The sequence below is a fragment of the Eleutherodactylus coqui genome, chromosome 2 (assembly GCF_035609145.1).
Source record: "Eleutherodactylus coqui strain aEleCoq1 chromosome 2, aEleCoq1.hap1, whole genome shotgun sequence".
Taxonomy (NCBI): domain Eukaryota; kingdom Metazoa; phylum Chordata; class Amphibia; order Anura; family Eleutherodactylidae; genus Eleutherodactylus; species Eleutherodactylus coqui.
The window spans coordinates 209,076,929-209,101,667 of NC_089838.1; the positions used below are offsets into that span (position 1 = coordinate 209,076,929).

Here is a 24,739-nt window from a genome sequence, read left to right on the forward strand (position 1 = left end):
CATCCACCAATCACTGTCGTGCTCCGGTCACCCAGAAAGAGGCTGCGATCTATTTCAGCCAATGGGAAATGGCGAATTCTGTCCAATCGTCAGCCTCGCATGGACCTAAACACTACAACTCCCAACATGCTTTGCTGCAAATAACAAAAAAAGAAAAAAAAAAAAATGCGCGAGGAAGAGTGCGCGCAGAGAGTTCCTGACAGCCGTCGTTATGTGGTCGTAAACTACTGAAAAGACGCCGTCCGTTAGCTGGTGCTGTAACTACACACTTTACGACTGCTGTAGAGGCATAGAGCGCTGGGCAGACAGCACGTACGACGCGCTGCTTTACGTGCCGGCTGGTTGCTAAGGAGCGAGAGTGCTGGGAGAAGCGGAACGGCTGGTAAATACGAGTGTTGTGTGACTAGGTTGGCGGCTAACAATGGCGGGCTCCTCATCAGTATAGCCTGCTCCTCTGTATATCCTCACACGGTCTGCCCGGGCTGTACACAATACTGTGTTGTCTAGTATGGCTTCTGGTCCTCGTCTGCTTCCCTTCCCTCAATATGTAGATAAGGTGACATGAGGACCGTATCCCATCACCGCGGTCTGAATGAGCTGTCGGCGCACGTACAGAAGCGGTGGGTGACGTGAAACCGCTGCAGCCTAACGCCCCTATGCATAGTGCCCACATACGGCCGCAAGATGGAAATGCGCAAACTGCGCGTCTTTCCTTCTGAGGTTCCCCTTATTATTAACCCCCTGGACAGCGCCTGTAAGAAGTGACGCCCAGCCTGCTGCGTGTGTCTGGAGGCCGGACCCTACCGCCTCACGTCCACGGCCGTATGCGCAAACCGCAGCGCATTCAATATTTTCCCCTGCGTCTGATTGCACAGATACTAGCGCCGTCCGCTTCGCACGCAGTGTTTGCGCAACAGATTCTGTAAGCACCGTGTTTGCATTGCGTAGTCACGTGCGCCCATAGAGATCAACAGGGCTGTACGCAGTGATACGCGGTAAAATAGAGCATGCTGCGATTTATTTTTTTTCATCCTTATCGACATGTAATGTCCGTACGCACATGTGCATGGATCAACACATATCTATTTACTCCATTCACTGTGATTTGCGCGGTCGTGCAACGCAGACGTAATGCTCCGCAGACTTGCTTGTAGTTTTCAGCCAACACTTCCTGGTTTGGAGGTTCGAAAACCCTGCTCCAGAACCGTGACGCTCAAGAACCAATCAGAGCCAGCGCTCGATGACCCAATCACAGCAATCGCATTGAATGGCTACAATTGGTTCATCGGTCGCTGGCTCTGATTGGTTCATCGAGCGCTGGCTCTGATTGGTTCATCGAGCGCCGTGGCTCTGCCAATCAGAGCCAGCGCTTCCTGGAGGTGGGATTTTTGAATCTTCAAATAAGGAAGCGCTGGCTGAAAACTACAAGCAAGTCTGACGGAGCTGCAGAGGAGAGATGCAGCGGAGCCGGACAGTTCATGTTAGGTGATGTGTGTTTTTTGTTTGTTTTTTTGTGTTATATGCAGGGATTTTTTTTTTGCGGTAGGGCTTATATTTCAGGAACCCACCAGTCAGCCTATTGAAGAGTCTACAGTGCTCGGGTGAGTGCCATAACCTCTTCTCAGGCATGTGATGGCATATTCCTAGGTCACATGACATGAGAGCTGCTATACAATGGGGTTGAGCTGCTATACAATATATAGTACTGTGCCTGGTATGGAGGCACTCACTTGAGCACCTCTTTCATTTCAGTCAGCTGATTGGCAGGGGTCCACCACTCAGGATCCCCACCAATCACCCATTGGTGACATACCCTGAGAATAGGCTTCTCCTAGAAAGCCCCTTTAATTTCCCTAGTGCTGATGCTGCAACAGAATTGAGCACTTGGCCGCAGGTTTCTACACAGAGTAAAGCTGATTGCTTATGTTCTCAACAGGGGGACAAGCTGTGTTGGCTCTTGGGGCTCCCTTACAAAAAAGAGATTGTAAAAAGTAAAAAACCCCTGTCACTTATACAATACAAAAAGGAATTCCAGACACGGACTAAAGGGTATCTGTCAGCACCGTTATAGCATCCTCTGGGGGCAGCGTACGGTAGAGGACGCTGATGGCAGGAATATGTCTGTCTTGTGTATCTGAAGCAGTTTTTCAGAAAGTGACACCTCTGTCTACTTATTGGGCTTCCACTTGGACTGCAGATGCCCTGTACCAAGCGCTCAGGATGGAGAGGAGTCTTGGCGGGGAGGGGTTAATGTTGGCTATTATGCTTGGCGTACACCGCTACAGAACATGACCAATATATATTCATCGACTATTTTCTTTGTATCTTAGGTTGGTGATAGCAGTAGCAGTCGTTGGAGTTGCATAAGGTGAGGTTTATGTCTCGTGTTGGAGATTGTGGATCAGAGCTTCAACACTGGTGTCCAAAAAATATTTTTTTAGTTTACATTTTTTGATTGCATACACAGTTTTTGGGGACCACCCATACGGCACAGGCTCAAATTACAACTAGAGATGAGCGAGCGTACTCGGATAAGCGGTACTCGCTCGAGTAATGTGCTTTATCCGAGTATCGCTGTGCTCGGGTCTGAAGATTCGGGTGCCGCTGCGGCTGACAGGTGAGTCGCAGCGGGGAGCAGGGGAGAGCGGACGGGAGAGAGGGAGAGAAAGATCTCCCCTCCGTTCCTCCCCGCTCTCCCCTGCAGCTCCCCGCTCCGTGCCGTCACCCGAATCTTCAGACCCGAGCACAGCGATACTCGGATAAAGCAAATTACTCGAGCGAGTAGTGCTTTTCCGAGTACGCTCGCTCATCTCTAATTACAACATTTTATAGTACAATTTTTTTTTTTTCAGTTGCTTCCACCAATTCTAACATATTCATATGTTATATAATAAGATGTGGGTTCTCTGCTAGTCTGTTTGCCTGAGTGGTGGCTTGCCCATGCATTGCCCAGATGGTCTGTTGACTGAAGTAGGCGCATGGTAATGTACCAGTGGCGGAGAGATTAAAGGAGTTGTCCACGATTAGAAAAACATGGCTGCTTTCTTCCTGAGACGGCTTTAAACATGTCTGCCTGATTGTGTATGGTATTACAGCTCAGCTCTGCTGAAGTGAATGGGACTGTGCTGCAGTACCGCATATGAGCTGTGAACAGGTGTGATGCTGGTATTATGAGAAAGCAGACATGTTTTTCAGATTCTGAACAACTCCCTTTAAGTCAGCTGCTTCCCCCATTGATACAAACTCATCTTGGACTTGTCCCAACAGCATAAATCTTATGGGGTAATGTCATCGGATAGCGAGGGGTCCTCAATCATTAGTGAATTGTGAGCCACATCCAACAGAGTGATGGTCGGGAGACACTGGGAATCGCAGGTCTAGGGACTGGAGATGGAAGAAGTGGTTGCCAGGATCAGACAACACATTCAAAGGGGTTGTACCAAAATATAAAGTTATCCACTGGAGAATAAATAACTTTAGGCTTGGTCTAACTTTTGGATTGGTGGGGTCAGACCACTGGAACCCCCTCAGATCACAAGAATATGGGGATCTTGAACGTCTCTGCTTGAATGGATTGGATGTCGTGCATGCGTGCCGCTGCTCCATTCGGTAGGCGCTCTGTAGATTGCCATGTACTTGGCTATTTCCTGTGCTCACATTTGAAATGAATGAAGCAGTGGTATGTATGTAGGACATCCAATCCATTCAAGCAGGGACCTTCTGGACCTTTATTCTTGGGACTGATGGGGGTCCCAGCAGTTAGACCACCACTGATCAGTTACCCTGCATTCTGTGGATAGAGGATAACTTTACATTTTGGCACAACCCCTTTAAGAGTTTTTTTTTCCTTTCTTCAAGGAGGTCCCTTATGTTGTACTTTATGGAAGACTGAATATGAGCACCATATTCTATTCACGTGTTTTATTAGGGAATACTCACACACGACAGATTAGTTGCAGAACGTCTCCTACTGAATATCGGTTATCTTCATGTGGATGTTCTGGTGGCGAGCACCTACAGTTCTCAAAGACCCATTCAAATGAATGGTACAGTTGCAGAACTTTAGCACCAAGCCCGTCGCATGTGAATTCACCCCAGTACTCTCTTTACTGCAGCAGGTTTTTGTATTGAAATGGCTGAAATGTGTGATTAAATTCACGTATAAACCTGCATATCAATATATGTGGATTTCCTGCAGATCTTTCAGTGTACGAGCTTAGTACAAATGTTATAAGGGATTCTCCAATTTGAACAATACTTGTTGGTGTTCCCTGACAATAAGCAATTGGCAAAGTTCAAATTGGTACTGGTGTACCTTGACGCCACCAGAAGTGTACACCAATGTTGGGCTGCTTGACAGCCAGGTGACGCCCCCACTTCCTGATTGTCTATTAGCAGCGAGGCCGGCCAGATTGAAAGCGGGGGACGGGACGGAGAGTGGCAGAGCAGTAGAGGAGAAGGCACAGCAGCGGTGGCACCGGGGACCTTGACAGCGGGGGACAGGGAGTGGCTGCACAGCAGCTGCCAAACGGCGGACTCTCCTGAGGCGGGGAGATACATAACAGGGGACAGAAAGCACCAGATCTCCAGGAAAGATGGCAGAGCAGCGGCCAAACTTGCATGTGCCAGACAGCAACTCAGCACCCGGGTCGGCATCAGAAGTGCCAGCAAGGGTGGGATGTGGCGGGCTTCAGACACGGCTGCGTAAGTTGCGAGCAGCGTGGCCTAGGAGCGTGGAAGGAGTTTTGTTATGGATTGAGGGTTAGGGTTGTTTCACAGTTAGTCGTACATAATGAGCGGTAAATGCTTCCATGTTAATGCCGGTCAGCTCACACATGGAAGGATTTACAGCTAAGCCTAAATGTGAAACAACCCCCTAACCCTCCATCCATGACTAAACTACTCCTACGACCTTGCAGCAGGCAGGCAATCAGGAGCTTATCAGGCACGGGATGTCACCTGGCTGTCAAGCAGCCTAACAGTGGTGTACACCCACCACTTCTGGTGGCGGGAGGACACAACCGTACCGTTCAAATCCCCCATCAGAAAGGCCCTTTTCGTACTGCCGCTGTCCAAGGATATGATGATACAGCTTTTCGAAAGCAGGAAACACGGAGCGCTGTAGATGGGAGGATGTCCACCATTATACATAAGGGACAGGTCAGAACTGTGGGAGATGAAACCTGACAGGAGGACATTCATGAGCTGCTCACAATGGACTGAGGAGGGCTCAGACTGGCACAAATGTGTCCATGGTGCAGAATAAAAGCAAATTTGGATAGATTATACATTTGAGTCTCTTGGCTGTGACATATGACTAGTGTTATACGGGCTTCCCAGCTCTTCAAAATTAATGACCTGTCCACAGGATTGATCAGCACTAGCTAATCGGTGGAGAAACCAGCTGATCTACTGTTTGCTGGGCCAGTGGCATCCTGTATGGTGCAGGAACCACATAGCTCCGCACATTGTGCAGTGGCCTAGCACTTTAGTGGGAGCTGTGCCTACAGTTCCATGCTGGGCCACTGCACGATGTACCTAGTGATCTGCTTCTTACTCCGTAGTGTGACAGTGGACCCTCAGTCCTGGATAGTGGACCCTTGCTGATCAGCTTATGATGACCTATCAGTTTTGAAGAGGTTCAAAACCCCTTTTATCTAACACTACAAGAGACCTGGATAAATCCTTAGAAGGCCTAAGACAGGGCAGTGATACATTATAGGACCTGGTCTTAAACATCCCCTCAGGTCCCCCATCCTACCCACGCAGCTGCTGCAGTCTCTCCATTCTATTAGCCACAGCAGCCACCTCCGCTTTCCCCAGTAGTATACCGGCATGGAGACTGACATGACGGCAGCTGTGTGCTTTTTCTGAGGTTTGATACTGGCACAGTGATGGCCGGCATCAGTCCCTGGATGTGCCATTTCCTGGGCACATAGACCACACTAGCTGGTACTTTCCTTTGGTAGGCTTGTATGTTATGGTTGCAGCACTCTTATCTATTATTCAGTGAATCATGTAACTGCATTTCTTTTACCCTCCTCAACAACGGTTTTCAGCGTTGGTCTGCAGGCATAAGTAATGCAGTAAACGTCCTTTTAATGTCAGAAGTGCAGTTTAAAATCATAGGAAAGTATATAAAACTCCCTCGTGGACAGAAAACCTCTGGAAAATGTACTTGTTTTTTTTCTTTGCCTTAATCATAGGAGTTGCTTAGTTACTTTTCTTGCTCAGTTATGTTGTTGTAAACTTTCACCTAATGTTGCAGGTCTATACTGGAAACAAGTCCTAGATTATAGCATTCCGGATTACTAGATTGAGGGTTTATTCGCACAGGTGAGAATATCATGCGACTTGTGTGCACTGCAAGATACTCCAATCTCTTGATTGGACTTTTGCACATGAGTGATTTCCCCCCCCCCCTCGCCCATTGTTTGCAGTGGGACTTTAAAAGACATCACATGGCCTGTGTGATTGTAGCCTAAGGGTAGTTTCACATGCAGTTTTTTTTAAACTCCAAGTGGATTCTAAAGAAGCGGGACGTATATAAGAAGGTCTTCTTCTCTTTCCTGTTTTAGCTCAAAAGCTGCCACAAAATGCGCTGTGTAAAACCAGCCTAAGGGGGTGTAGCTGACTATAGCCTACTTATGGAAGTTATGTTTGACACGTCCTGTACAAGTACATGGTAAGGCATAGTCATGTGCACACTTGACCCCTTCCGTCAGTGCGACTACTCCTCTGGTAACTTGTGCGGAGGTCAGCATGCAGCCTGTCAGATTTCACCTCTGATTGTTCTCCAGTTGGCGCTTCCTGTGTTGTACAATGCCCAGCGGCTGCGCGCACAGGAAGTCCTGAAGCTTAGGAAATCCCTAAATCAGAGTTGTGGATTTCTTATTCTCTGCCTCATCTGTAATAGCAGCACGGTAACGCCTTTCTAATTCAGCCATGGTTTTGTCCCCCGTGTAGGACTGTGCAGTGTTCAGCATACAGTACCGTTATTCTAGCAAGTGCCCATGACATCACCTGTACCCAGTAACACAGCATATGATCTGAACCGTATAGCTGAGGCACGAGGCTTTGTATCTCTTGTAGGAGGATACTCTTCAGTACAAGATAATATAGTACTTATACCATATTTTATACCTTTTTATTGTTCATAGATGGAAGGGGCAACGTCTGCTGTTCCACCATCCAGTGAGGAAGCCAAAGAGAATGTAGACCCGCCATATCCTGAGTGAGTAATTAAGTGTATTTTGGACGTGTGTGTGTATGTATGTATGTACACACGTCTATCCATCATATTTGTTGTATAATGCTGAAACTCCTACCAAATCTGCCTCAGGTACTTTTTTGGATGTTTTAACCACTTAGGCGAAAATTGATGCTTTTGAATGATCTCGTCAGCTAACTTTTTATAGTACATTTTGTCATTAATTCGGCCCATGATGATCCCAGCCAACAAACCTGTAAAAAAAAAAAAAAAAAAAAAAAAATCCTATTCCAGATAAAAATTACCTTATAGTCATCATAGATGGTCGTCATGGTGGTCATCATAGATGGCAACTATTAGCTGTATATGCAAAAGTATTCTTCTGGGTCTTAAAGCATTTGTCATGCAACAAAGGTTTAGTGTCCATGCCTAAGGATATCTCACCCGTACCAAAGTAGAGTTCTTCACATTACATTTCCCCTATCCAGCGCTGGTTCCGTCCTTCATACAGAAAACTGCATGTAGCAGAACCCAGGAGAAAACCTGGACGGCTCCATAAGAGAGATTGTGAGACAGATACCTCTCTGGTCTCCGGCTCACATGTTTCTGTCTGTCGGTCTTTAACGTTGGACAGAAAAGTGCTGAGCTCAGTGCTATTCTCTCCAGTGTAAAAGACTGACGGGGACGGAAACTTTAAGAGATGGAAACCAAAGAAGTTTCCAGCTCGCATAGTCCGCTGAGGTTCCGTCTTACCTTTCTTTCCTATGCAGTTTTCTGCATGAAGGATGGAAAGATGAGATGGAACCAGCAGCGGAAGTCATAAATACACTGCATAACAAGCTGTAGACATGCTGGAAGCAAAAATTAGGGTCCTTGACAGCAGTTTAGACTCCATTGTGTGTCCAGTTATGGTGTTGGCTGGTCTCACAGGACTATATTTGAATTGCGTATTCTGCAAGTATGATCCGTGGTAATACGCGGTTCAATCAAATACATTGGATTATACAATTCCGCTCATATTAGCGGTATGTTGTATTTTACAATGGAATCTGCGACCATAGAGCCCATTAAAGTCTATGGTTGCGGATATACCCACAGCCCATCTTCCATATGCGCGGGAAATACAAAATAAAAGCTGTACTGCACATCACCGCCTGCATGTGTATGTGGTCATACGTGATAGAATTACGTACACAGGGTCACCGGCCGGGCTCAAAGCCGGAATCCGCTGCGGTCCTCCTGTATGCTGAATCCGACCCGATCGTGTGAAGCCGGCCTTCTGCTGAGCTGGTTTGTTTATATGATTGTACATACACAATGTCCAGTTTTCCAAAAAGCAAGATAATCTGGCACCTCAGAATTCCTAAACGCCAAGAATGCTGGATTATCAGACTTTCTGTATGTTGGTAATCGCAGGTTGATGATTAGCACTAGTATATATTGGCTTTGAAGAAGAGTGTCCTACCCTGTTATTGTCCTTTTAAAAGGTTTACTGTTACATAAGATATAGCAACATGCTGAGAAATGGAGAATAAGCAAACCCTTTTGTGTTTCTTCTAATCTTTCAGACTTGTTTCTACCCTTCATCAGTCACCGTCACACTTGAATTTCCTTAATCCATAGTACTGAATATTCATGCTTCCGCTCTTTGGCGCTCAGGAATAAAGTGTCGGGTTGGGGCTGTGCAGCTCTCTGTTAGGGACATTGTCATCTGCTAGCTATCATGTAACATGATCCAAAGCACAAATCGCATTTCCAGTACTCCATAATGACCTAGACATATACAACAGCAGCATCCAGATCTGGCAGATTGTTTACCTTGTAGACCAGCCTAATACAGTACATTGGGAAGCTGCTTTCCTCGTACAAGGCTGGTCATCAGCCTAGGCCGGCTTCACACGGCCGAGAAAATCATGCAGGATTTCTGCGTTTTGAGACGTACAAATCTGAACCCCATTCTTTTGAATGGTCATACACATGAGCGATGTTTTCCTGCTTGGCACCGCAGGTTCCCTTGACAAAGAGGTCAAAACACGCGTCGGGGTGTTTCTGCAACATAGGTGGGTTCCCTGTATGCTTCTGACATGTTCACAGTTGACACTTAATCATAATATTATACTTTTTTAGGAGTTTTTCAAGAGAGAGGGTTTACTGCCAAGATTTACACTACTTTTCCATCATTTGTATATGCACTTGCACTTTGTCAACAGACTGTATATAGCTGTTACCTCCTAAACTTATTTATCCTATACTTTATATGATGACTGTGATCCCTCCTATGGATAACAGGTGTTTCTGTATCATGGGTGGTTCTTTTTTTACACCTTTGATATACCCATTGCTGGTATGTAACCATGTTATTACAAGTTTTTCAGGAGTCTAAATAGAGTTCATTGTTAGGTTTATAGCATTTTTTTGCTATTTATACATCCATACTTTGTTTAAAAAATATATTGCATGTAGCCTCTCTTTTTTTTTTTTTTGTTTAGGCCTCATGTCCACTAGAAAAATACAATCCGCACAGAATCTGCTGCAGATTTCTGCAGCAGATTCCGCGCGGATTTGCTTTAAATGGTATTTTTTTTCATGCGGATATCTGCACCTATAGATGGCACTGTGATAGCAATGTGGCCGATCTGCGCGGAATCCGCACTAAAATGGAGCATGTCGCGGTTTTTTTTTCCGCGCGTGAAAAATGCAAATCAATTAAAATGCCATCCGCGGGTGCAAAATTCAATTTAATTGACCGCGGATGGCCAATGATTACCTACGGACAAAATTGAGTGCGGAATCCGCAATTACATTTTGCTAGTGGACACGAGCCCTTACTCTATATTTTATGTGATTATTGTGATCCCACCTATAATTGCTTTTTTAATACTTTTAAATGTATTATTCCTAATATATGCTTATAATGTATTGTGTGTTTTGTATAAAAAATATATATAGTATGTAGTTCTGACGCCATTCTTTTGTGCTGTAATTTAATATATGGAGGAGTGATACTCCATACTGATTTGTTTGGCATTTCTACCAAATACTGCAGAATCCGCACAGGGCACTCACGTGGAAGATCTGCAGTTCAAGCCGCCCAAAGGAAAGCATGGGCATCCGCTCCTCAATTAACACATGCAGATTTGTTTTCCGGATTCTGCGTGCAGAAAACAAATCACAGCATGCTCCATTTTAGTGCGGATTTTGTGTGGACGGCTTCCATTGAAGTCAATAGAAGCCGTCTGATCCGTGGCCCGTCCGCAGTTGACGGTGCGGACGGGCCGCAGATTCCGCTGGAAGAGCAGGAGATTTGAAAAAGGGGGAAAAAAATCTGTCCTATGCGTGTTTGACAGCGACTCATGCGGACTATCCATAGTACAGAAAAAGAAAGCTGAGGTACGCACGGACCCCCGCTGTTGGCAGGGTTGGATTATGAGTGTCTGGCTTTCTCTGTATATCTAATTTAGTCTTTCTTTTAGGCCTTCTGCACACGGGCATATTTGCATTGCGTAGTTGGCGGCTACTGCGCTTGCACGACGGAGTGCCAGTTAGCACATCTGCAGTGCTTGCAGAAAACCCTGGACAGGTACGCAGGGCACCAGGTCGAACGCCGCTGCAGGAATCCCGCCTGCGGGGTCCGACCCGCCCGTGTGCAGGAGGTCTTACTAGAGGAATGACCTTCCACTTCTCAGATGGCCAGAACACTTGTATCAGCAGTCAATCCCGTGTCAAAATTATGTGGTTATTGGCCACTGTATTTTTCCTGGAGCAACAAGTGTACAAATTGTTTCTCATTTGTAACCATTCAGCAAATAACCACGTTACCAAACCATGGCAATTCATAATCAAACACGCGTGATTCGGCTGCATGGTTTTTGACTGTGCACTCCAATGTGCACCAGGCAGCCAGAAACCCTTACAAAGGGCTAGCAGGCCTCCACAGTCATTCTTTAGGCCTCCCTTAGACGTTTTTTACAGCGTTTAGCACTGCCTTTTCAGCGCTGGGCTAAATGCTATACAACGCTCCCATGCATTTCAGTGGGGCTGCTCACACAAGCATCAAAACGCAGTGTCTTCAATGCTGCGCTTTGACAGCGGTGTATGTTCTATCTTTGGCCATTTTCAGCCCTGTGTCGCCCATTGAAATGCATGGGTAGCGTTAGCCACGCTGCTGAAAGCACGGCACAGCTCGGTGTGTTTTGGGCAGCTCTAGCTGCACTACCAAAAATAAAAATTATACTCCCCAATGCTGCCACCGTCGGGTTCCTGGCGCTGCTTTCCGGGGCTCCGAGCACTTGTCAGAGGATCTTTTGCTAGTGACTCCAGCAAAAGAATTGCTCTAATTGGCTAATCCAGCGCCAATCACAGCGCTGAATGCATCAATCACAGCCGTTCAATGAATGAATGGCTTGCGGCTCAGCCAATTAGAGCAATCTCTTGCTGGAGGCGTGGTCTTGAAACCCCGTTAGCAGTAAGAGATGCTCTACAGGCACAGACAAGTGCCTGGAAGCCTGCACGGACGGTGAATGGCGCCTATTAGAGGAGTATTTGATTTTTTTTTTTCAGCTTCCTTAGCTGCGTTATCAGCTGTGCTGAAAACGCAGCCAAAATGCTGGCATAACGCGTGCCAGCGCTGCTGAAACCGTAGTAAACGCAGCATTGAAAAACGCTGTGTTTACTGCAAACGCCTGTGTGAGGGAGGCTGGGGTTATGTTTCTGTCTATTTCGAGATTCTGTTTTTTTAGGTTCACCTGGTGCATTGGCTTTGTTGGACCACCTTTTCCTCTGGGCTTGATGCGCAGCAGACAGAAGCGGTGTGGACGTCAGGGCACAGTGGCCACGTCTGACTGGCATACCTACTTTTAAAAGCAACATCAAGCTTCCTCCAAATACAAAAAGCTATTTTTCTTCCAAGCTGTTCCTGCAGCTCAGTAAACACTGTTACCACACACATCCTTAAAAGCATTCCTTCTGGAAGCCATTAATTCACAAAAACATGAGGTTCAAATGGAAACCCTCTCCTGTTTCACCTCCCTTCCTCTGTCCACACTGCTATTGCTAGACAATGGCCGCAGCATACCATCTGAACATAACAAACAAGACCCATTTACTAAAATGCAGCTATACGCTAGAATACGGACTGTAATACAATGTTCTCTACTCATACTGTCTTGGTAATTAAAATGATGTGACAGATACGGTGACTGTGAAAGTAATATTTTCTGTTTTTCAGGATCCAAAGTTCCGATTCCACAAAGAATCACGAAGGACAGCTTGCTCCTACCTCACAGAATGAAGGCCAAGATAATGAGACCCAGCCTCAAGGTGTGGAGCAGCAGTTGTTGGACAGTGGAGACCTGAGACAAGAGGAAGAGGTGAGAGGGGTCAAAAGGCAAATTAATCTTCAACCATGGCTGCTGACAAAGACTAGAGTTTGCTATTTTAAGTAAACCTTCTCAGCAGTTTGGAGCCGATTAAGCCACTTGCATCTAGACAACGAAAAAGTAGCGCTTATTCTACATCTTCTCTTGTTAGTGTATTATACCAGTGCACCTCGATAAATTAAGTTTGTCTTTTTGTGCTGTTCGTTAATTATACACCATTGGTCTGGTGGGCAGGCCGACCATCTTTTCTACCAACAATGTGATCAGTGATCTGGCCCCTCTCTGGTTAGGCCACGTGGGTGACGTCTCCTAGGCTTTATTCCAAATCTTGTTTGTGCACCACATGAGGACGGACTTGCACATGTGCAAAAGGTAACATCGAACCTACCCACAATAGAGCTAAACAATCTGCACATACGTGAGATTTGGACAAGCCTGTGATTAGCATAGGAGACATCACTCATCAACAGAGGGGCCGGGTTATCGAGCGTACTATGGGCAGCTGAGGTGGTCTGGGCCTGCATGTTGGACCATTTGGGCACAGTTAACATATAGCACAGGAAGACTAAAAGTCGGTGTATCAAGGTATGCTGGCATTACATGCTCTAACGAGAAGATTTGGAATGAGCTCTTTTTTTTTTTTTGTCTAGCTGTAGACAAGTGGTTTCTGTTCTGAACTGCAGACAGGTTCCCTTAAAAAATTTTTTTACTGTATTGCTAGCAAGTAATGTATACTTGACACACACAATTTTTTTTCCGGACTCTGTCAGCAACCAAGGCCTCGGCGTGGAGGATGGACTAAAGGACGCAAAAGGAAAAGAAGCCCACGTGACAATAATGCTCCTAAAGCTCCCCTGACTGGATATGTACGCTTTATGAATGAGAGAAGAGAGCAGCTAAGAACGGAGCGTCCAGATGTCCCATTTCCAGAAATTACCCGAATCGTGGGTAGTGAATGGAGCAAATTGCCCGCTGAAGAGAAACAGGTGATCAGATTTTACAATCTACTGTAATCTTCAGTGAACACACAAAGAAAATTCTACTAAATCTTTCTATATCGCTGAACAGCGCCATCCATACCATGTCAAACACTTATGTATTTGACATAGGGGGCTGTTACTCTAGTTTATTTATTTTTTATACAGGAATGGTAAACTATGAACAAACTGTAAAATTAGTTGTAGAATTACTGCCCTTTAAAACCGGCAACCTACTAGTTGTCCTGTCATCACAAGTCTTTTCCCTATGTTCTGTTAGGTGGCAAGAGGTCCCCTGATTATAGGGGTTTCAGCTGCTAGACTTATGGTAGTAATTACCAACAGGTCTACATTTGTATGTACTTTTTTTAAATATGCAAAAAAAAAAAAGTTTGAAGTAGCATGTCCAAAGCCTGAATATACATTGCACTTTTTTTTCCCTGCAGCGTGAGGATGGGGTTTTCAGAATTTCCAGCCACTTATACAGTAAAATGCTGTAGATTTTCCACAGCCAGCTCTACTCCAGAAAATCTGCAGCATTTCCGCAATATGTGAATATACCCTAACTCTTCCGGATTGTGATCACATGGCCACTTTTGATTTCTGTAGATTGTGCTGTTGTCGGAGACCTTGTGTGGCTTCAAATGGTTAAATTAGTGGAAGTTCTGTAAGCATATCTAGGGAAATCGATTTACTGATTATTTGGATCCACGCAACGTCTGAACTGGAAATTTCATCAAAATTTTAGAGCTGCGTTAGTCTTCAGTTTTTGGACCTATAGCTCCAGGCGATCATGTAATACCTTGGCTTAGGCACAGACATTAAAGCGGTTTTCCTATCTTGTAAATTTGGAACACATGGCATCACTTTTTGGTTGCATCCAATCTCTTGGACCCGCACCAATCTTAAGGAATAAGTGCATGCAGCCCCGGTTTAGTACTGCGTCCCTTTCTAAATTTTCCCTGCATAGCAACGATCACAGCCGGCCCCATTGAAGTGGACTTTCCCTGCACTGCCCGTGTCCAGGATGCCACTGTGTAGAGGTGGGGGTTGAAGGGACACAGCGCTACACCACTGCTGACAAGAATAAAAATCTCTAAACAGATTGTCCTTCGATTCACATGTAATAAGTTGCAATTTACTCTTTGGTTGCTTTATCACCACCGCTGAAGAAGCTGGTAAGTGTTCTAAGGGATGTGTGTGCTTCACATTTTTGATATGTCCGTTTAGTAGTTTCTTTGCACTTTCTATCATTGTAGTAAATTAGCTCTTCAGCAAGCTTGAGGTTTGCTGAATTTTTAAAAAAATCCCTTCATGCCTAAAATGTAGTAATTGTTTATCCACATCTTCTTCTATTCACTCCCTCATCTGTATCTGATCTTTCCATCTGCATATAGTCTTCAATCTACCTCCTTGTTCTCTATTTCACCTACCTCTTGATACACTTTCCTGTCTGCCCTATCCCCCCCGTAAACTCTCTCCGCCTCCACCAGCACTGAGCTATGTGTGTTGTTCTAGCGTTACCTGGATGAAGCGGAAAGAGACAAGGAACGCTATACAAAGGAACTGCAGCAGTATCAGAAAACAGAGGCCTACCGATCTTACAGCCGCAAGGCACAGAGTCGTCAGAAGGGGAGGCAGCAGAGGCAGGGTGAGGCGTGGTGAGAAAGAAGTTGGGGTTGAGAGCAATCGCAGGTGGGGAAAGGGCTTGTATGTCTGCAAGTCAGGGGGGGTGAAGAAAGGCAGATGGCTCTGGTGGAGGGATAGAACATTTACATTACAGTGATAGTGGGTGTGTGTCTAGTTTGACATGGAGCTGATTTTATGAGATGGATAGTTAATTTCGGTATTGTCAGTTGGGTTCAGTATATGTTATATGGCTCAAAAGAGAGAATTTCCTTCATGATTCCTCTCTCTATTTTAGAAGGATCCCGTACAATCTCCAGTGACCCTGAGGTGAGGATTCTACTCCATAATAAGCCCCTTATAAGCCTCCTATACAATTGTGATTTTCTGATTGACTTTAACACTTCCACGCAGAAAGTCCTCTTTGCCGGGTTTTTATGTTAAGATTAAATTAAGGATGGTTAAAGCTTGTAGTCCAAAACTCAACACTGACCTAGGAAGAGACTAAGAAATCATGACTTGTATCCAGTTATTGGAAGAAACCTATATTATGTATTATTATATACACATACTAAATGGCCACTTTATTAGAGGCACCCATCTAATAGTGTGTTGGACCTCCTTTGGCATCAGAACCGCTATAATTCCTCACAGAACAGATTCCACTAGATGTTGAAATCATTCAGCAGGAATATTCGTCTATGCGGACAGGAGAGCCGCTTGCAGTTGCTGTAAACTAGATGGAGATACTGAGGTGTTCTGACCATTAATGCTGCTTGAACCAAATTCTGACCTCCCATCAGCATGGTGCAACAGAAATCTAGTTTTAATTAACCAGACAATGTTTTTCCTGTGCTCGGTAATCCATTTTTGTGCTCTCTTGCTATGGAGGCTTGACTTCCTAGTACTCTTGGGCTATCTACAAACGGCCGAGCGCGATATTTGGCCGTGAAACTTTGCCTAATAACGTGCACATGCGCCATACTGGAGGAGAGGCGTTTTGGGGGGGGGGGGGGGGAGTTCCTTATCAAAAACGTCTCCCATCACTTTGGTGAGGTTGCGATATTTTGGCCTGGCTTTCAGCCGCGTTCGAGGATCAGCAAATGTTTTCAATGGGAAACCTTGCGTGGACATTTGCACACCATGCGATGTGCTTTCCTGTCCCATTGAAAAAAAAAATGGGTGGTGCGTTCCAAGGAACGCGCAAAGATGGAGCGTGCCACGATTTTTTTCCCACTCGTATATATAACTCCATTCAAATGAACTGGGTTTATATTCATGTGAGACTTGTCCGTCTCACAACGCACAAATGTGTGATTTTTCTCGGCTGTGTGACAGCAGCCTCAGGCAGTAATGGCACTCAAACTGTTGTCTGCTGTTATAGCCCATCTGTACTAAGGAGTGTTGAGTTTTTTATTCAGACACATTAGTTGCAGCAGTAACGTTAAGTCCCGTTTACACAAGACAATTATCTCTCAAAATTCGTTTAAATGAGTGATAACTGACATGTAAATGCTGTACTTTTTGTCTGAACAATGATTTTAAGGTGAACTTAAAATCCATTGCTCAGCCGCAGAGAGATAAAATGTCTCTCAATACGGGAGTCGGGAGATTATATTGTAACCTGCTGGCAGTCCCAAGGAGAATAATGAAGTTGTGTGCACAGCTGGGTATGGGATTAATCACACACTGGGCTCTGCAAACAGCTCCTGAAGGCCCTTTTACATGCAAATAAAGATAATAAAGTGGTAATGGACATTAGTTGCCATTAACAGTTTATGCAAAAAGATCGATAAAAATTTTGAAAGATTTTCTTTGTATGACAAATGGGCCTTTACCCTGACGCAATTTGCTTGACACTGCAGTGCCTGTTTGTCAGAATGAGTCATGACTCCTCTGACCCCTTTCATTAACTAGTTGTTTTCATCCACAGCATCCCCTTTCACTGGATATTTTTCCTTGATCACAGCATTATTTGTATACTCCCAACATAATCATATGAGAAAACACCAGGAGGTTGGCGGTTTTTGAAATACTGGTCCAGGCTAGTCTAGCACCAATGACCATGCCTCACTGGAACAAAAAAGTCAGCATTTTAAATAAATGCATTAAATGCGAAGGTGCACGTAAACCATGGCTGTAACAAATACAGTAACAGAAAACACTTTAACACTCATACACATTTAATATCTGAAGAAATTTGCTGAACGGTTTATACTAGCTATATAAAAATGCAAGGTTCATTGTGCAATTTTGATCAAAACATGGGGGACCATCTACCATGTCCAGGCAAACCTTATTTGATGAGTACCTAAAATACACTTTTCTTTGGCCAAAGACCCCAAATGACTGGATACCTGGCTATATATTCAATGAAGCACTTGAGACTCTGTTCACTCATCTGTAGCCAGGTATTCTACTTTCCTCAGGTCCATCTTAGAGACCAATAAGGTTTGCCTGAACGTGTTGGATGGGCCCACCTGTTTTGATCAAAATTTGTACTAAGAACCTTGCATCTTTATATGATTAGTATAAATTGTTATACAATTTTATTCAGATATTAAATGTGTAGAAGTGCTGAAGGATGTGTTTATTACATGCCTCAATGGAAATCGCTCAGATCTCTCAGCTTCCCCAGTCTTTTGTGAATTCAAAATTGGTCCGGTCCCATTTAGACACAGCGATTATCGCTCAAAAACCGTCTTTTGAGCGATAATCGTTGTAATTGCTCTTACATCGTGCAGTTTTCGTTATGTCATCGCTGATCGTTGTCTTTCAACATATGAAAGACGATGATGAGCCTTATCAGGGATTCACAGCGGGATATAGCTGATCGTTGTGTCTGAATGGGGCTTAAAACTTGCTCACTTGATCTTATGCTGCACTTCGGTGTCTCTTATCTGATTTCCATGTAGGGAAGCTCAAATCTTGAAAGGGCAGGTGTCTCTAATAAAGTGGTCATTCAGTGTCTATTATGTGTAAGGTCATTTCCGAAGAATACATCAGGAATTTTATGAGAAAAGACATTAGAACCAAAAATGTGTCAAATCACGTCAATGTCTGAGTAATACGGATAGTAAAAGTATCTTGGCAGGAGAACTGGGAAAAGTTGTCAGAGCTGGATCTGAAATGCACGTGAGAAGCAGTATGTACATTACTTTTTATTTCTGTAGGTAAGACATTTGCAGAGTAAAATAAAAGTTAAAGAAATAAGGGTAAAGAGTAGGAGCCGTGTGTTAACTGTCCGCATTTGCTATAACTGAAATACCCCATGCAACAATCTATACAAATTCATTCATAGCCATCTGTGTAGAGAAACTAGCAGAATACATGACACATGTAAAGTGTAGATCTGCCTTTCAACACCATCTTACAGCTTTACATATAGATCTAATTTATATAAAAAGGACTTATCGTGTACAGATTTATAGTCGCAGCCTGTATTGTGGTCCAGAGCTACATTCACAATTATGGAAGCTGCTAGATTAAATCAAATGGGTTTTGATTTAATTAACGTCTACGCTCCTCTACTAGAGACCTGGTCAAAAACTGCAACGCTGTCAAATGCATGCTAAAAGTGTCACAAAGTAGTATCATGCTCCACTTGCAACTTTTTGAATTACAGTGATACCTTGGGTAAAGAGTGCCTCAGCTTACAAGCTTTTTGACTTGAGAGCAGGCTCTCTCCTGAATTTTTGTTCTGATTTAGGAGCAAAAACTGGGGCTAAGAGCCTTGCTCTCAATGGGGCCACTGCCGGTGGCCCCATTGAAAGCAATGGCCTGCCGGCAACTCCTGCAGTGGTTTTCCGGGAAGGGCTTTAAATATAAGCCCTTCCCTGAAAATCATCCCTAGCTAAAGGTAAAAAAAAATATATACTCACCTGTCCGCCACTGCCAGGGTTCAGGCGTATCTAGCTTCCGCTTGTTCTCCCTGCATTTTTTTTATCCCCACCTGCTAAAAAGCTTTAGAGCAGTGCAGGGAGAACAAGCGGTGGCTTGACACGCCTGAGCCCCAGCAGATGGGTGAGTATATAATTTTTTATTTTTTTTGTATCTTACTACAGCCAGGAATGATTTTTCAGGAAAGGGCTTATATTTAAAGCACTTTTCTGAAAATCACTGTGAGGGTGCCGGCGTTTCATTGTTTTCAATGGGGCAACACCATCCCTATTGAAATCAGTGGGGGAGCTTCACGATCCAGACCGGATTAATGGCTTTTCCATTCATTTCAATGGGGAAAATTTATTTGACTTATGAGTGTTTTGGGTTAAGAGCTCCGTCACGGAACGAATTAAACGCTTAACCCAAGGCACCACTGTATTTATAAAAGCTATTTCTCCAATGTAAAGGTGATGGGTGTTATAAGGGCAGATGGCAATATTCCTAGTCATGCTTAGGCCTCATGTCCCTGGGCGGGTCTGATTCCTCATGCGGGAGCCCGCAGCGGAATCCAACTGTGCTGGCAGTGGCATACGCGTGTACCACTCATTTTCTGTACTGTGGTTGTTCCATATGGCTCGCCGTTGGACATGTGGAATGAACTGCAGATCTTCCACAAATCAAATCTGCCCGTAGACATTGGGCCTTATTGTATAGTGAACAGCACAAACTGCCATTCAGTTCAACAACCTGCACTGCAGACGATAAGTTGAGGATCTATAGCATGTGATGCAGAGGGAGTACACCGCTCTGACTTCAGTCTCTATAGCAATTCAATTTTATTGAACACTTGAAGGCATTATACCTGCTGTTGACCATTGATTAATCTTCCTCCCTTTGTAAAGGCTGATTTAGACACAACAATTATCGCTTAAATCTTTTGAGCAATTTTGAGCGATAATCGTTGTGTTCTTTAACAACGTTGAGCGATCACCTTGCGCTCCGAGCGATGGATGCAGAAGAAAAGTGGGGTGTCCCGCTTGTCTTTCCCATTCAGCTGTTCCCCCGCTCGCAGTGCCCAGCTGTTATACAGCCGAGCGCTCTGAGCAGGCTATGGAGACCACAGCTGGACCGCTCTGTTCTTCATACCCCGCCTGTCATCAGGGAGCGGGATACAGCTGAAACAATAGTATGAGCTGTATCCCGCTGTGAATCCCTGATAACTGATCGCTGATCTGTCAGTGCAGTTAGACACAACGATTATCGCTCAAAAGACAAAACTTGTTGTGTCTAAAAGGGCCTTAAGGCTCTCAGTTGTAGAAAGTTATACATTTGGAACAACTTTTGGTTTCGACAGGCTCACTTTCTCATCCGAGTGTATGCATTAGCGGAGTATGATACGTGGTGATACTGCTTTTGGGGACACCCACTTGTGACCAGTATTTCAGCACTGTTTTAACAGCAGTTTCATTTTTTTTTTGGCTAGGGGCGGAGATATTGGTGCACTTTTATTTGAGAGACTATACTTGGTGCTTTGGCAGGTGGTACCTTGTATTTTTCTGCTATACCCCATTATAAACATTGGACATTGCACCAGTATTGTAATAAGTAGGCATCTTTATGTAGATTAGTTGCATATATAGAGAGTAAAATTGTGTTCAAAGGAGAACATACACTTTAAGTTCCATTATTAAGGTAATATTCCCTAGTTTTAACTTGTGTATTTTCTAAATTCTGCACATTTAAAATTTTAATTACTAAAGTGTTTTTGTTTTTTACCCATAGTTGCTCTATTCAGCCTGTCCCACTATTTCATTTCTCAGCTGGTGCCACATTGTCACTTTTTGCCTAACACAATGTAGTTGTTGCATTCATGAGTGTGCGGTATCTTCCTCTCCATTTTTCACCACACTTTTTATCATCTCTGTTGCCTCTCGGTTCTATAACACATTTTCTCTGTGGTGCTTTGTTAGCTGCTTCCATTCTTCGCTCGCACCCTCCTACACCGTTCTCCCCATCATTTTATTCTCGTGTGCTTTCAGAAAGAAGTTGTTCTGAAGGAAAGACCAATGTTTGATATTCCCATCTTCACAGAGGAGTTCCTGAATCACAGCAAAGGTAGGGTTCCCAGGCTGGCATGCCAGGAGGGACGGAGTCTGATAAATGTTGCCGATAGACTTGGTGTTTCTCTTTTGCTAGTAGCAGGTCTATGTTTGTGTTCTTGCTATATTGCTATCCATCTTGCCATTATTTTAGCGCGGGAGGCGGAGCTACGACAGCTCAGGAAATCAAACGTGGAGTTTGAGGAGCGAAATGCAGCTTTACAGAAACATGTGGAAAGCATGAGATCTGCAGTCCAAAGACTAGAAGCTGAGCTCAATCAAGAACAAGGCCGAAACGGTCTGCTTCAGCAGCACTTACTGAATGTCCGTCAGGCACTTACACATTGCCTGTGTGCCGTCCCGATTCCAGGTATGCCTCGTGTCTCTATTCTAGGCTGTTTTATATCACTTTACATCATTCACGTTTTGGGGGAAAAGGCTAAATGTACCAGAATGCACTAAAAACTGGCATATATGCTGTGTGCTACATTTATTATGTGCTGTACATGGTTTTGAGCCTTCAAGTGGGTGTGGCTTAGTGGGAGGGGTGTGGTTTGAGATGCAAATGAATGCATCAACATTTTGGTGCTAAATACTAGCAAAAGAAAATCGACCTATAGGTGGAGTACAGTTATACAGAATGTCTGTCTAATGGCCCTTTTACACGGGCTAACCGTCGTTTAAATGACCACTAGCGCTGACGTCATCGCTAAGGCCATCAGCGCTTTACACGGAAAGACTGATCACTGGGTTCTCTTTGGCTTCTTGCTCAGCCCTTCACCTATGTGAAGCGAGGAGCATTTACACATAATGAAAAACCTGTGTGTGTGTATTTTTTTTTTTTTTTATCTCATTTGCACTGAACGATTATCGCTCAAATTCGTTACGTGTAAATTGGCCTTAAAGATGAGTAACTGATCCATTTTGCACATCTTTAGGTTATTTGGGCTGTTTAACCCCTTAAGGACCAGACTGTTTTGTACCTTAACCCCTTCCCTCCATATGACGTAAGGATACGTCCTGGAGGTGGGGTACTTCCCTATTTCATAGGGATAGCGTAAGATCATAAGAGATCTCACCCTATCCGGTAATGGGAGCCGTCTGTCAGCCCAAAAAACGCAATAAAGGTTATCAAAAAAGCTGTATGTACACCAAAATGGTACCAATAAAAAAAAAAAACTACAGCTTGTCTCGCAAAAAATAAGCCCTCACAGAGCTCTGCCCATGAAAAAATAAAGTTATAGGACTTTGAATGCAGCGATTTAGAAAAAAAAAATTGCGAAAAAAGGGGTTTTATTGCAAAAAAGTGAAAATACCTTAAAAAATTTTTAAAAAAGGAATTTTGGTATCGGAATTCTACTGACTCGCAGAAAAGAATGTATTGTGTCACTTATGCTGCATAATTAACACTTTAAAAAAAAATCTATGGCCGAATTGATGCGTTTTCTCCCTGCGGTCATAAAAAAAATTATAAAAGTTTTACAATATAGTCTATGTACCCAAAAATGGCACCGATAAAAAGTACAGTTCGCCACGCAAAAAACAAACCCTTATATGTGCGCATCGATGGAAAAATGTAAAAGTTATGGCTTTTGAAAAATGGAGATTAAAATCTGCCAAAAATCGTTGCGTCCTTAAGCCCAAAATAGGCCATGTCCTTAAGGGGTTAAGGACCAGATACACTTTAGGGGTTTTACCTATGTGGTGGTTAACTGCCCTATTTTTTTTTATTATTATTATTTATTTATTTTTCATTGCCGTATAGGGCTTTTTTTTTAAAATCTGTTTCACTGACTTTTGTTTCCGGTTTTTAGTTTTATTGGGAGTAAAAAGCTTATGTTTTGATATATACTATGTATGGTTTTGGATTACGAGACGCGTACGGCGACTGTTTTAGTTGGCGTCAGCTTTGGGTTATTTTCTTTCTTATTTATAGATTATTTTATTCTGTAATTATTTTTTTTACTTAGATAGTAAAAAATACATATAGATGTCCCCCATGACATCATGCAAGACTTCTGGGGGACATTCACATGTGTGTTTTGTTTGTTTTTTTTCTTCTTCTTGGACACCTTTCCACTGTAGCTGAGGCATCCATAGGAGCTCCAGTTACAGGGGAAAATATCCCCTGTAGTGACATTAGTCACTGGCAGAGCTGATGAGGGACTGCTAGGACCCTGTAGCTCGGCTTCAGCAGGCAATCCCCGCAGTTGCATGACTGCCGACTTGTGTAATGGAAGTTATACTTCCACTTTCACTTTTTGGTATATGGCGCTCATTGAGTGTTGTGTACTCAGGGAAGGAGAAGGCAGAAAGGGTTAAAAAGGCCTCCTGCCTTCTCCTCCGGGTTGTCTGCTGTTACTGTTAGGGGCTTTAAACTCACGCTGTATTTTTTACAATTGGCTGAGTTTAAAGTGCTTGGTCCTAAATGGGTCAAAGATGAATAAATGTGCTCTGGTATGTGAGTGTCAGGTTAGGTGGAAATGTAATCTTAGTGAGGAGAAACCAATACACTTTATTTAGATTAAGACTAGGGCTGCATTGTGACCTTGCCTGCAAAACACATGGCAATGTAGCCTTACCTTAACTGTTACTGTAAATGGAGGAACTGCTGGGATAGTGTAGCATGTGTTTAATAACGGTAACTTTTGTACCTAAAGTATATGAAATCTAATGTACTGTATACTAATAGCAAAATGTCTCAGTACTCAGTCTTCTACTCCCTCTCTTCCTTTGGCCAGGTACTAATGAGACTCCGACCCTGGAGACAATTGACTCTTATATGAGCCGCCTGCAAAGTGCTGTGCTTACGCATCCTAAGGAAAGCGAGGTGCTAATCTCTGGCGTCCGAGAAGTGTTAAGTCAGCTGGAAGGTTAAGGAAGAATCTCTCACTTCTGACAGTATGTGGACCTCATGCTTCACCTGCTTTGCAGTAAAATGGGTACTAGTTTTTGTACAACTCTGACTATTAGGAGAAGACAGTAAACTGGAGCAAGTACAAATCTTCCTTTTTCCCTCTTTCTGTTCACTGTTATGTATTGCAGCAGTGCATGCAGTATGTGAATAAATCCTTACTGTTTTCGTTGGGTGTATGCTGTGTTCGCACCACCCTAAGTGGTATTCTGTTATACATTTTTGTAATTATTATTTTTTTTACTTTTGTTTCATTTTCTATTTGTTCCTGATTTCTGAAGCCTGTGGGAAATTTTAAAGCATTCCTGACTTTTCAGATGATTTTTCAGAATAAACTACCATGTGTGTACATGAGTAATAACACTATATCTGGCTATCTTACCTTGTATTTTGCATGTATCACTATTTGTTTCCCTTCTGCAAGATGTATCTCTTATTTTTAGTTCTCTCTGAACTGGTGGGGAGAGCCTGCTGTTATGTTGTGTTCTATATACTGTGCACAGAAAAACTGCAGCTTTTGCTCCCTAGCACTTAACATAGATGCGATTTCAGTAGCTGAAAATCACTATTAGTAGCAGGCACATCAGTGTGAGTCTCCCTGCCAGTCTCTGCCTCCAGCTGCTCATATCTTCTCCCTTCCATAGACTTCTACA

General features: G+C 43.8%; 1 protein-coding gene across 5 annotated transcripts; it reads left to right on the forward strand.

Annotated features, from left to right (window-relative positions):
• The first annotated feature begins 166 nt into the window (after positions 1-166).
• HMG20A (high mobility group 20A) lies at positions 167-24,452 on the forward strand. 5 transcript variants are annotated; one of them, XM_066592379.1, is made up of 10 exons: positions 167-382; positions 2,331-2,368; positions 7,161-7,234; positions 12,438-12,579; positions 13,359-13,574; positions 15,084-15,216; positions 15,490-15,521; positions 21,113-21,188; positions 21,327-21,542; positions 23,914-24,452. In XM_066592379.1, the coding sequence occupies exons 3-10, from the start codon at positions 7,161-7,163 to the stop codon at positions 24,048-24,050; spliced, it is 1,026 nt and encodes a 341-aa protein (XP_066448476.1). In that variant the 5' UTR covers positions 167-382; positions 2,331-2,368; the 3' UTR covers positions 24,051-24,452. The 5 variants fall into 5 exon arrangements, with proteins under 5 accessions (XP_066448476.1, XP_066448477.1, XP_066448475.1 ...); XM_066592380.1 differs by lacking the exons at positions 167-382; positions 2,331-2,368 and adding an exon at positions 6,316-6,336; XM_066592378.1 differs by lacking the exons at positions 167-382; positions 2,331-2,368 and adding an exon at positions 6,982-7,067 and having other exon boundaries at positions 15,493-15,521.
• Positions 24,453-24,739: the final 287 nt, after the last annotated feature.

What these genes read in the sequence shown, in the direction of transcription:
- HMG20A (XM_066592377.1), top strand. Translation starts at nt 7,014, where the DNA reads ATGACATCACCTGTACCCAGTAACACAGCATATGATCTGAACCGTATA. An exon ending in ATCTGAACCGTATAGCTGAG is followed by an intron (nt 7,068 to 7,160) that starts GCACGAGGCTTT and finishes TATTGTTCATAG; the next exon opens with ATGGAAGGGGCAACGTCTGC. An exon ending in GTGTGCCGTCCCGATTCCAG is followed by an intron (nt 21,543 to 23,913) that starts GTATGCCTCGTG and finishes TCCTTTGGCCAG; the next exon opens with GTACTAATGAGACTCCGACC.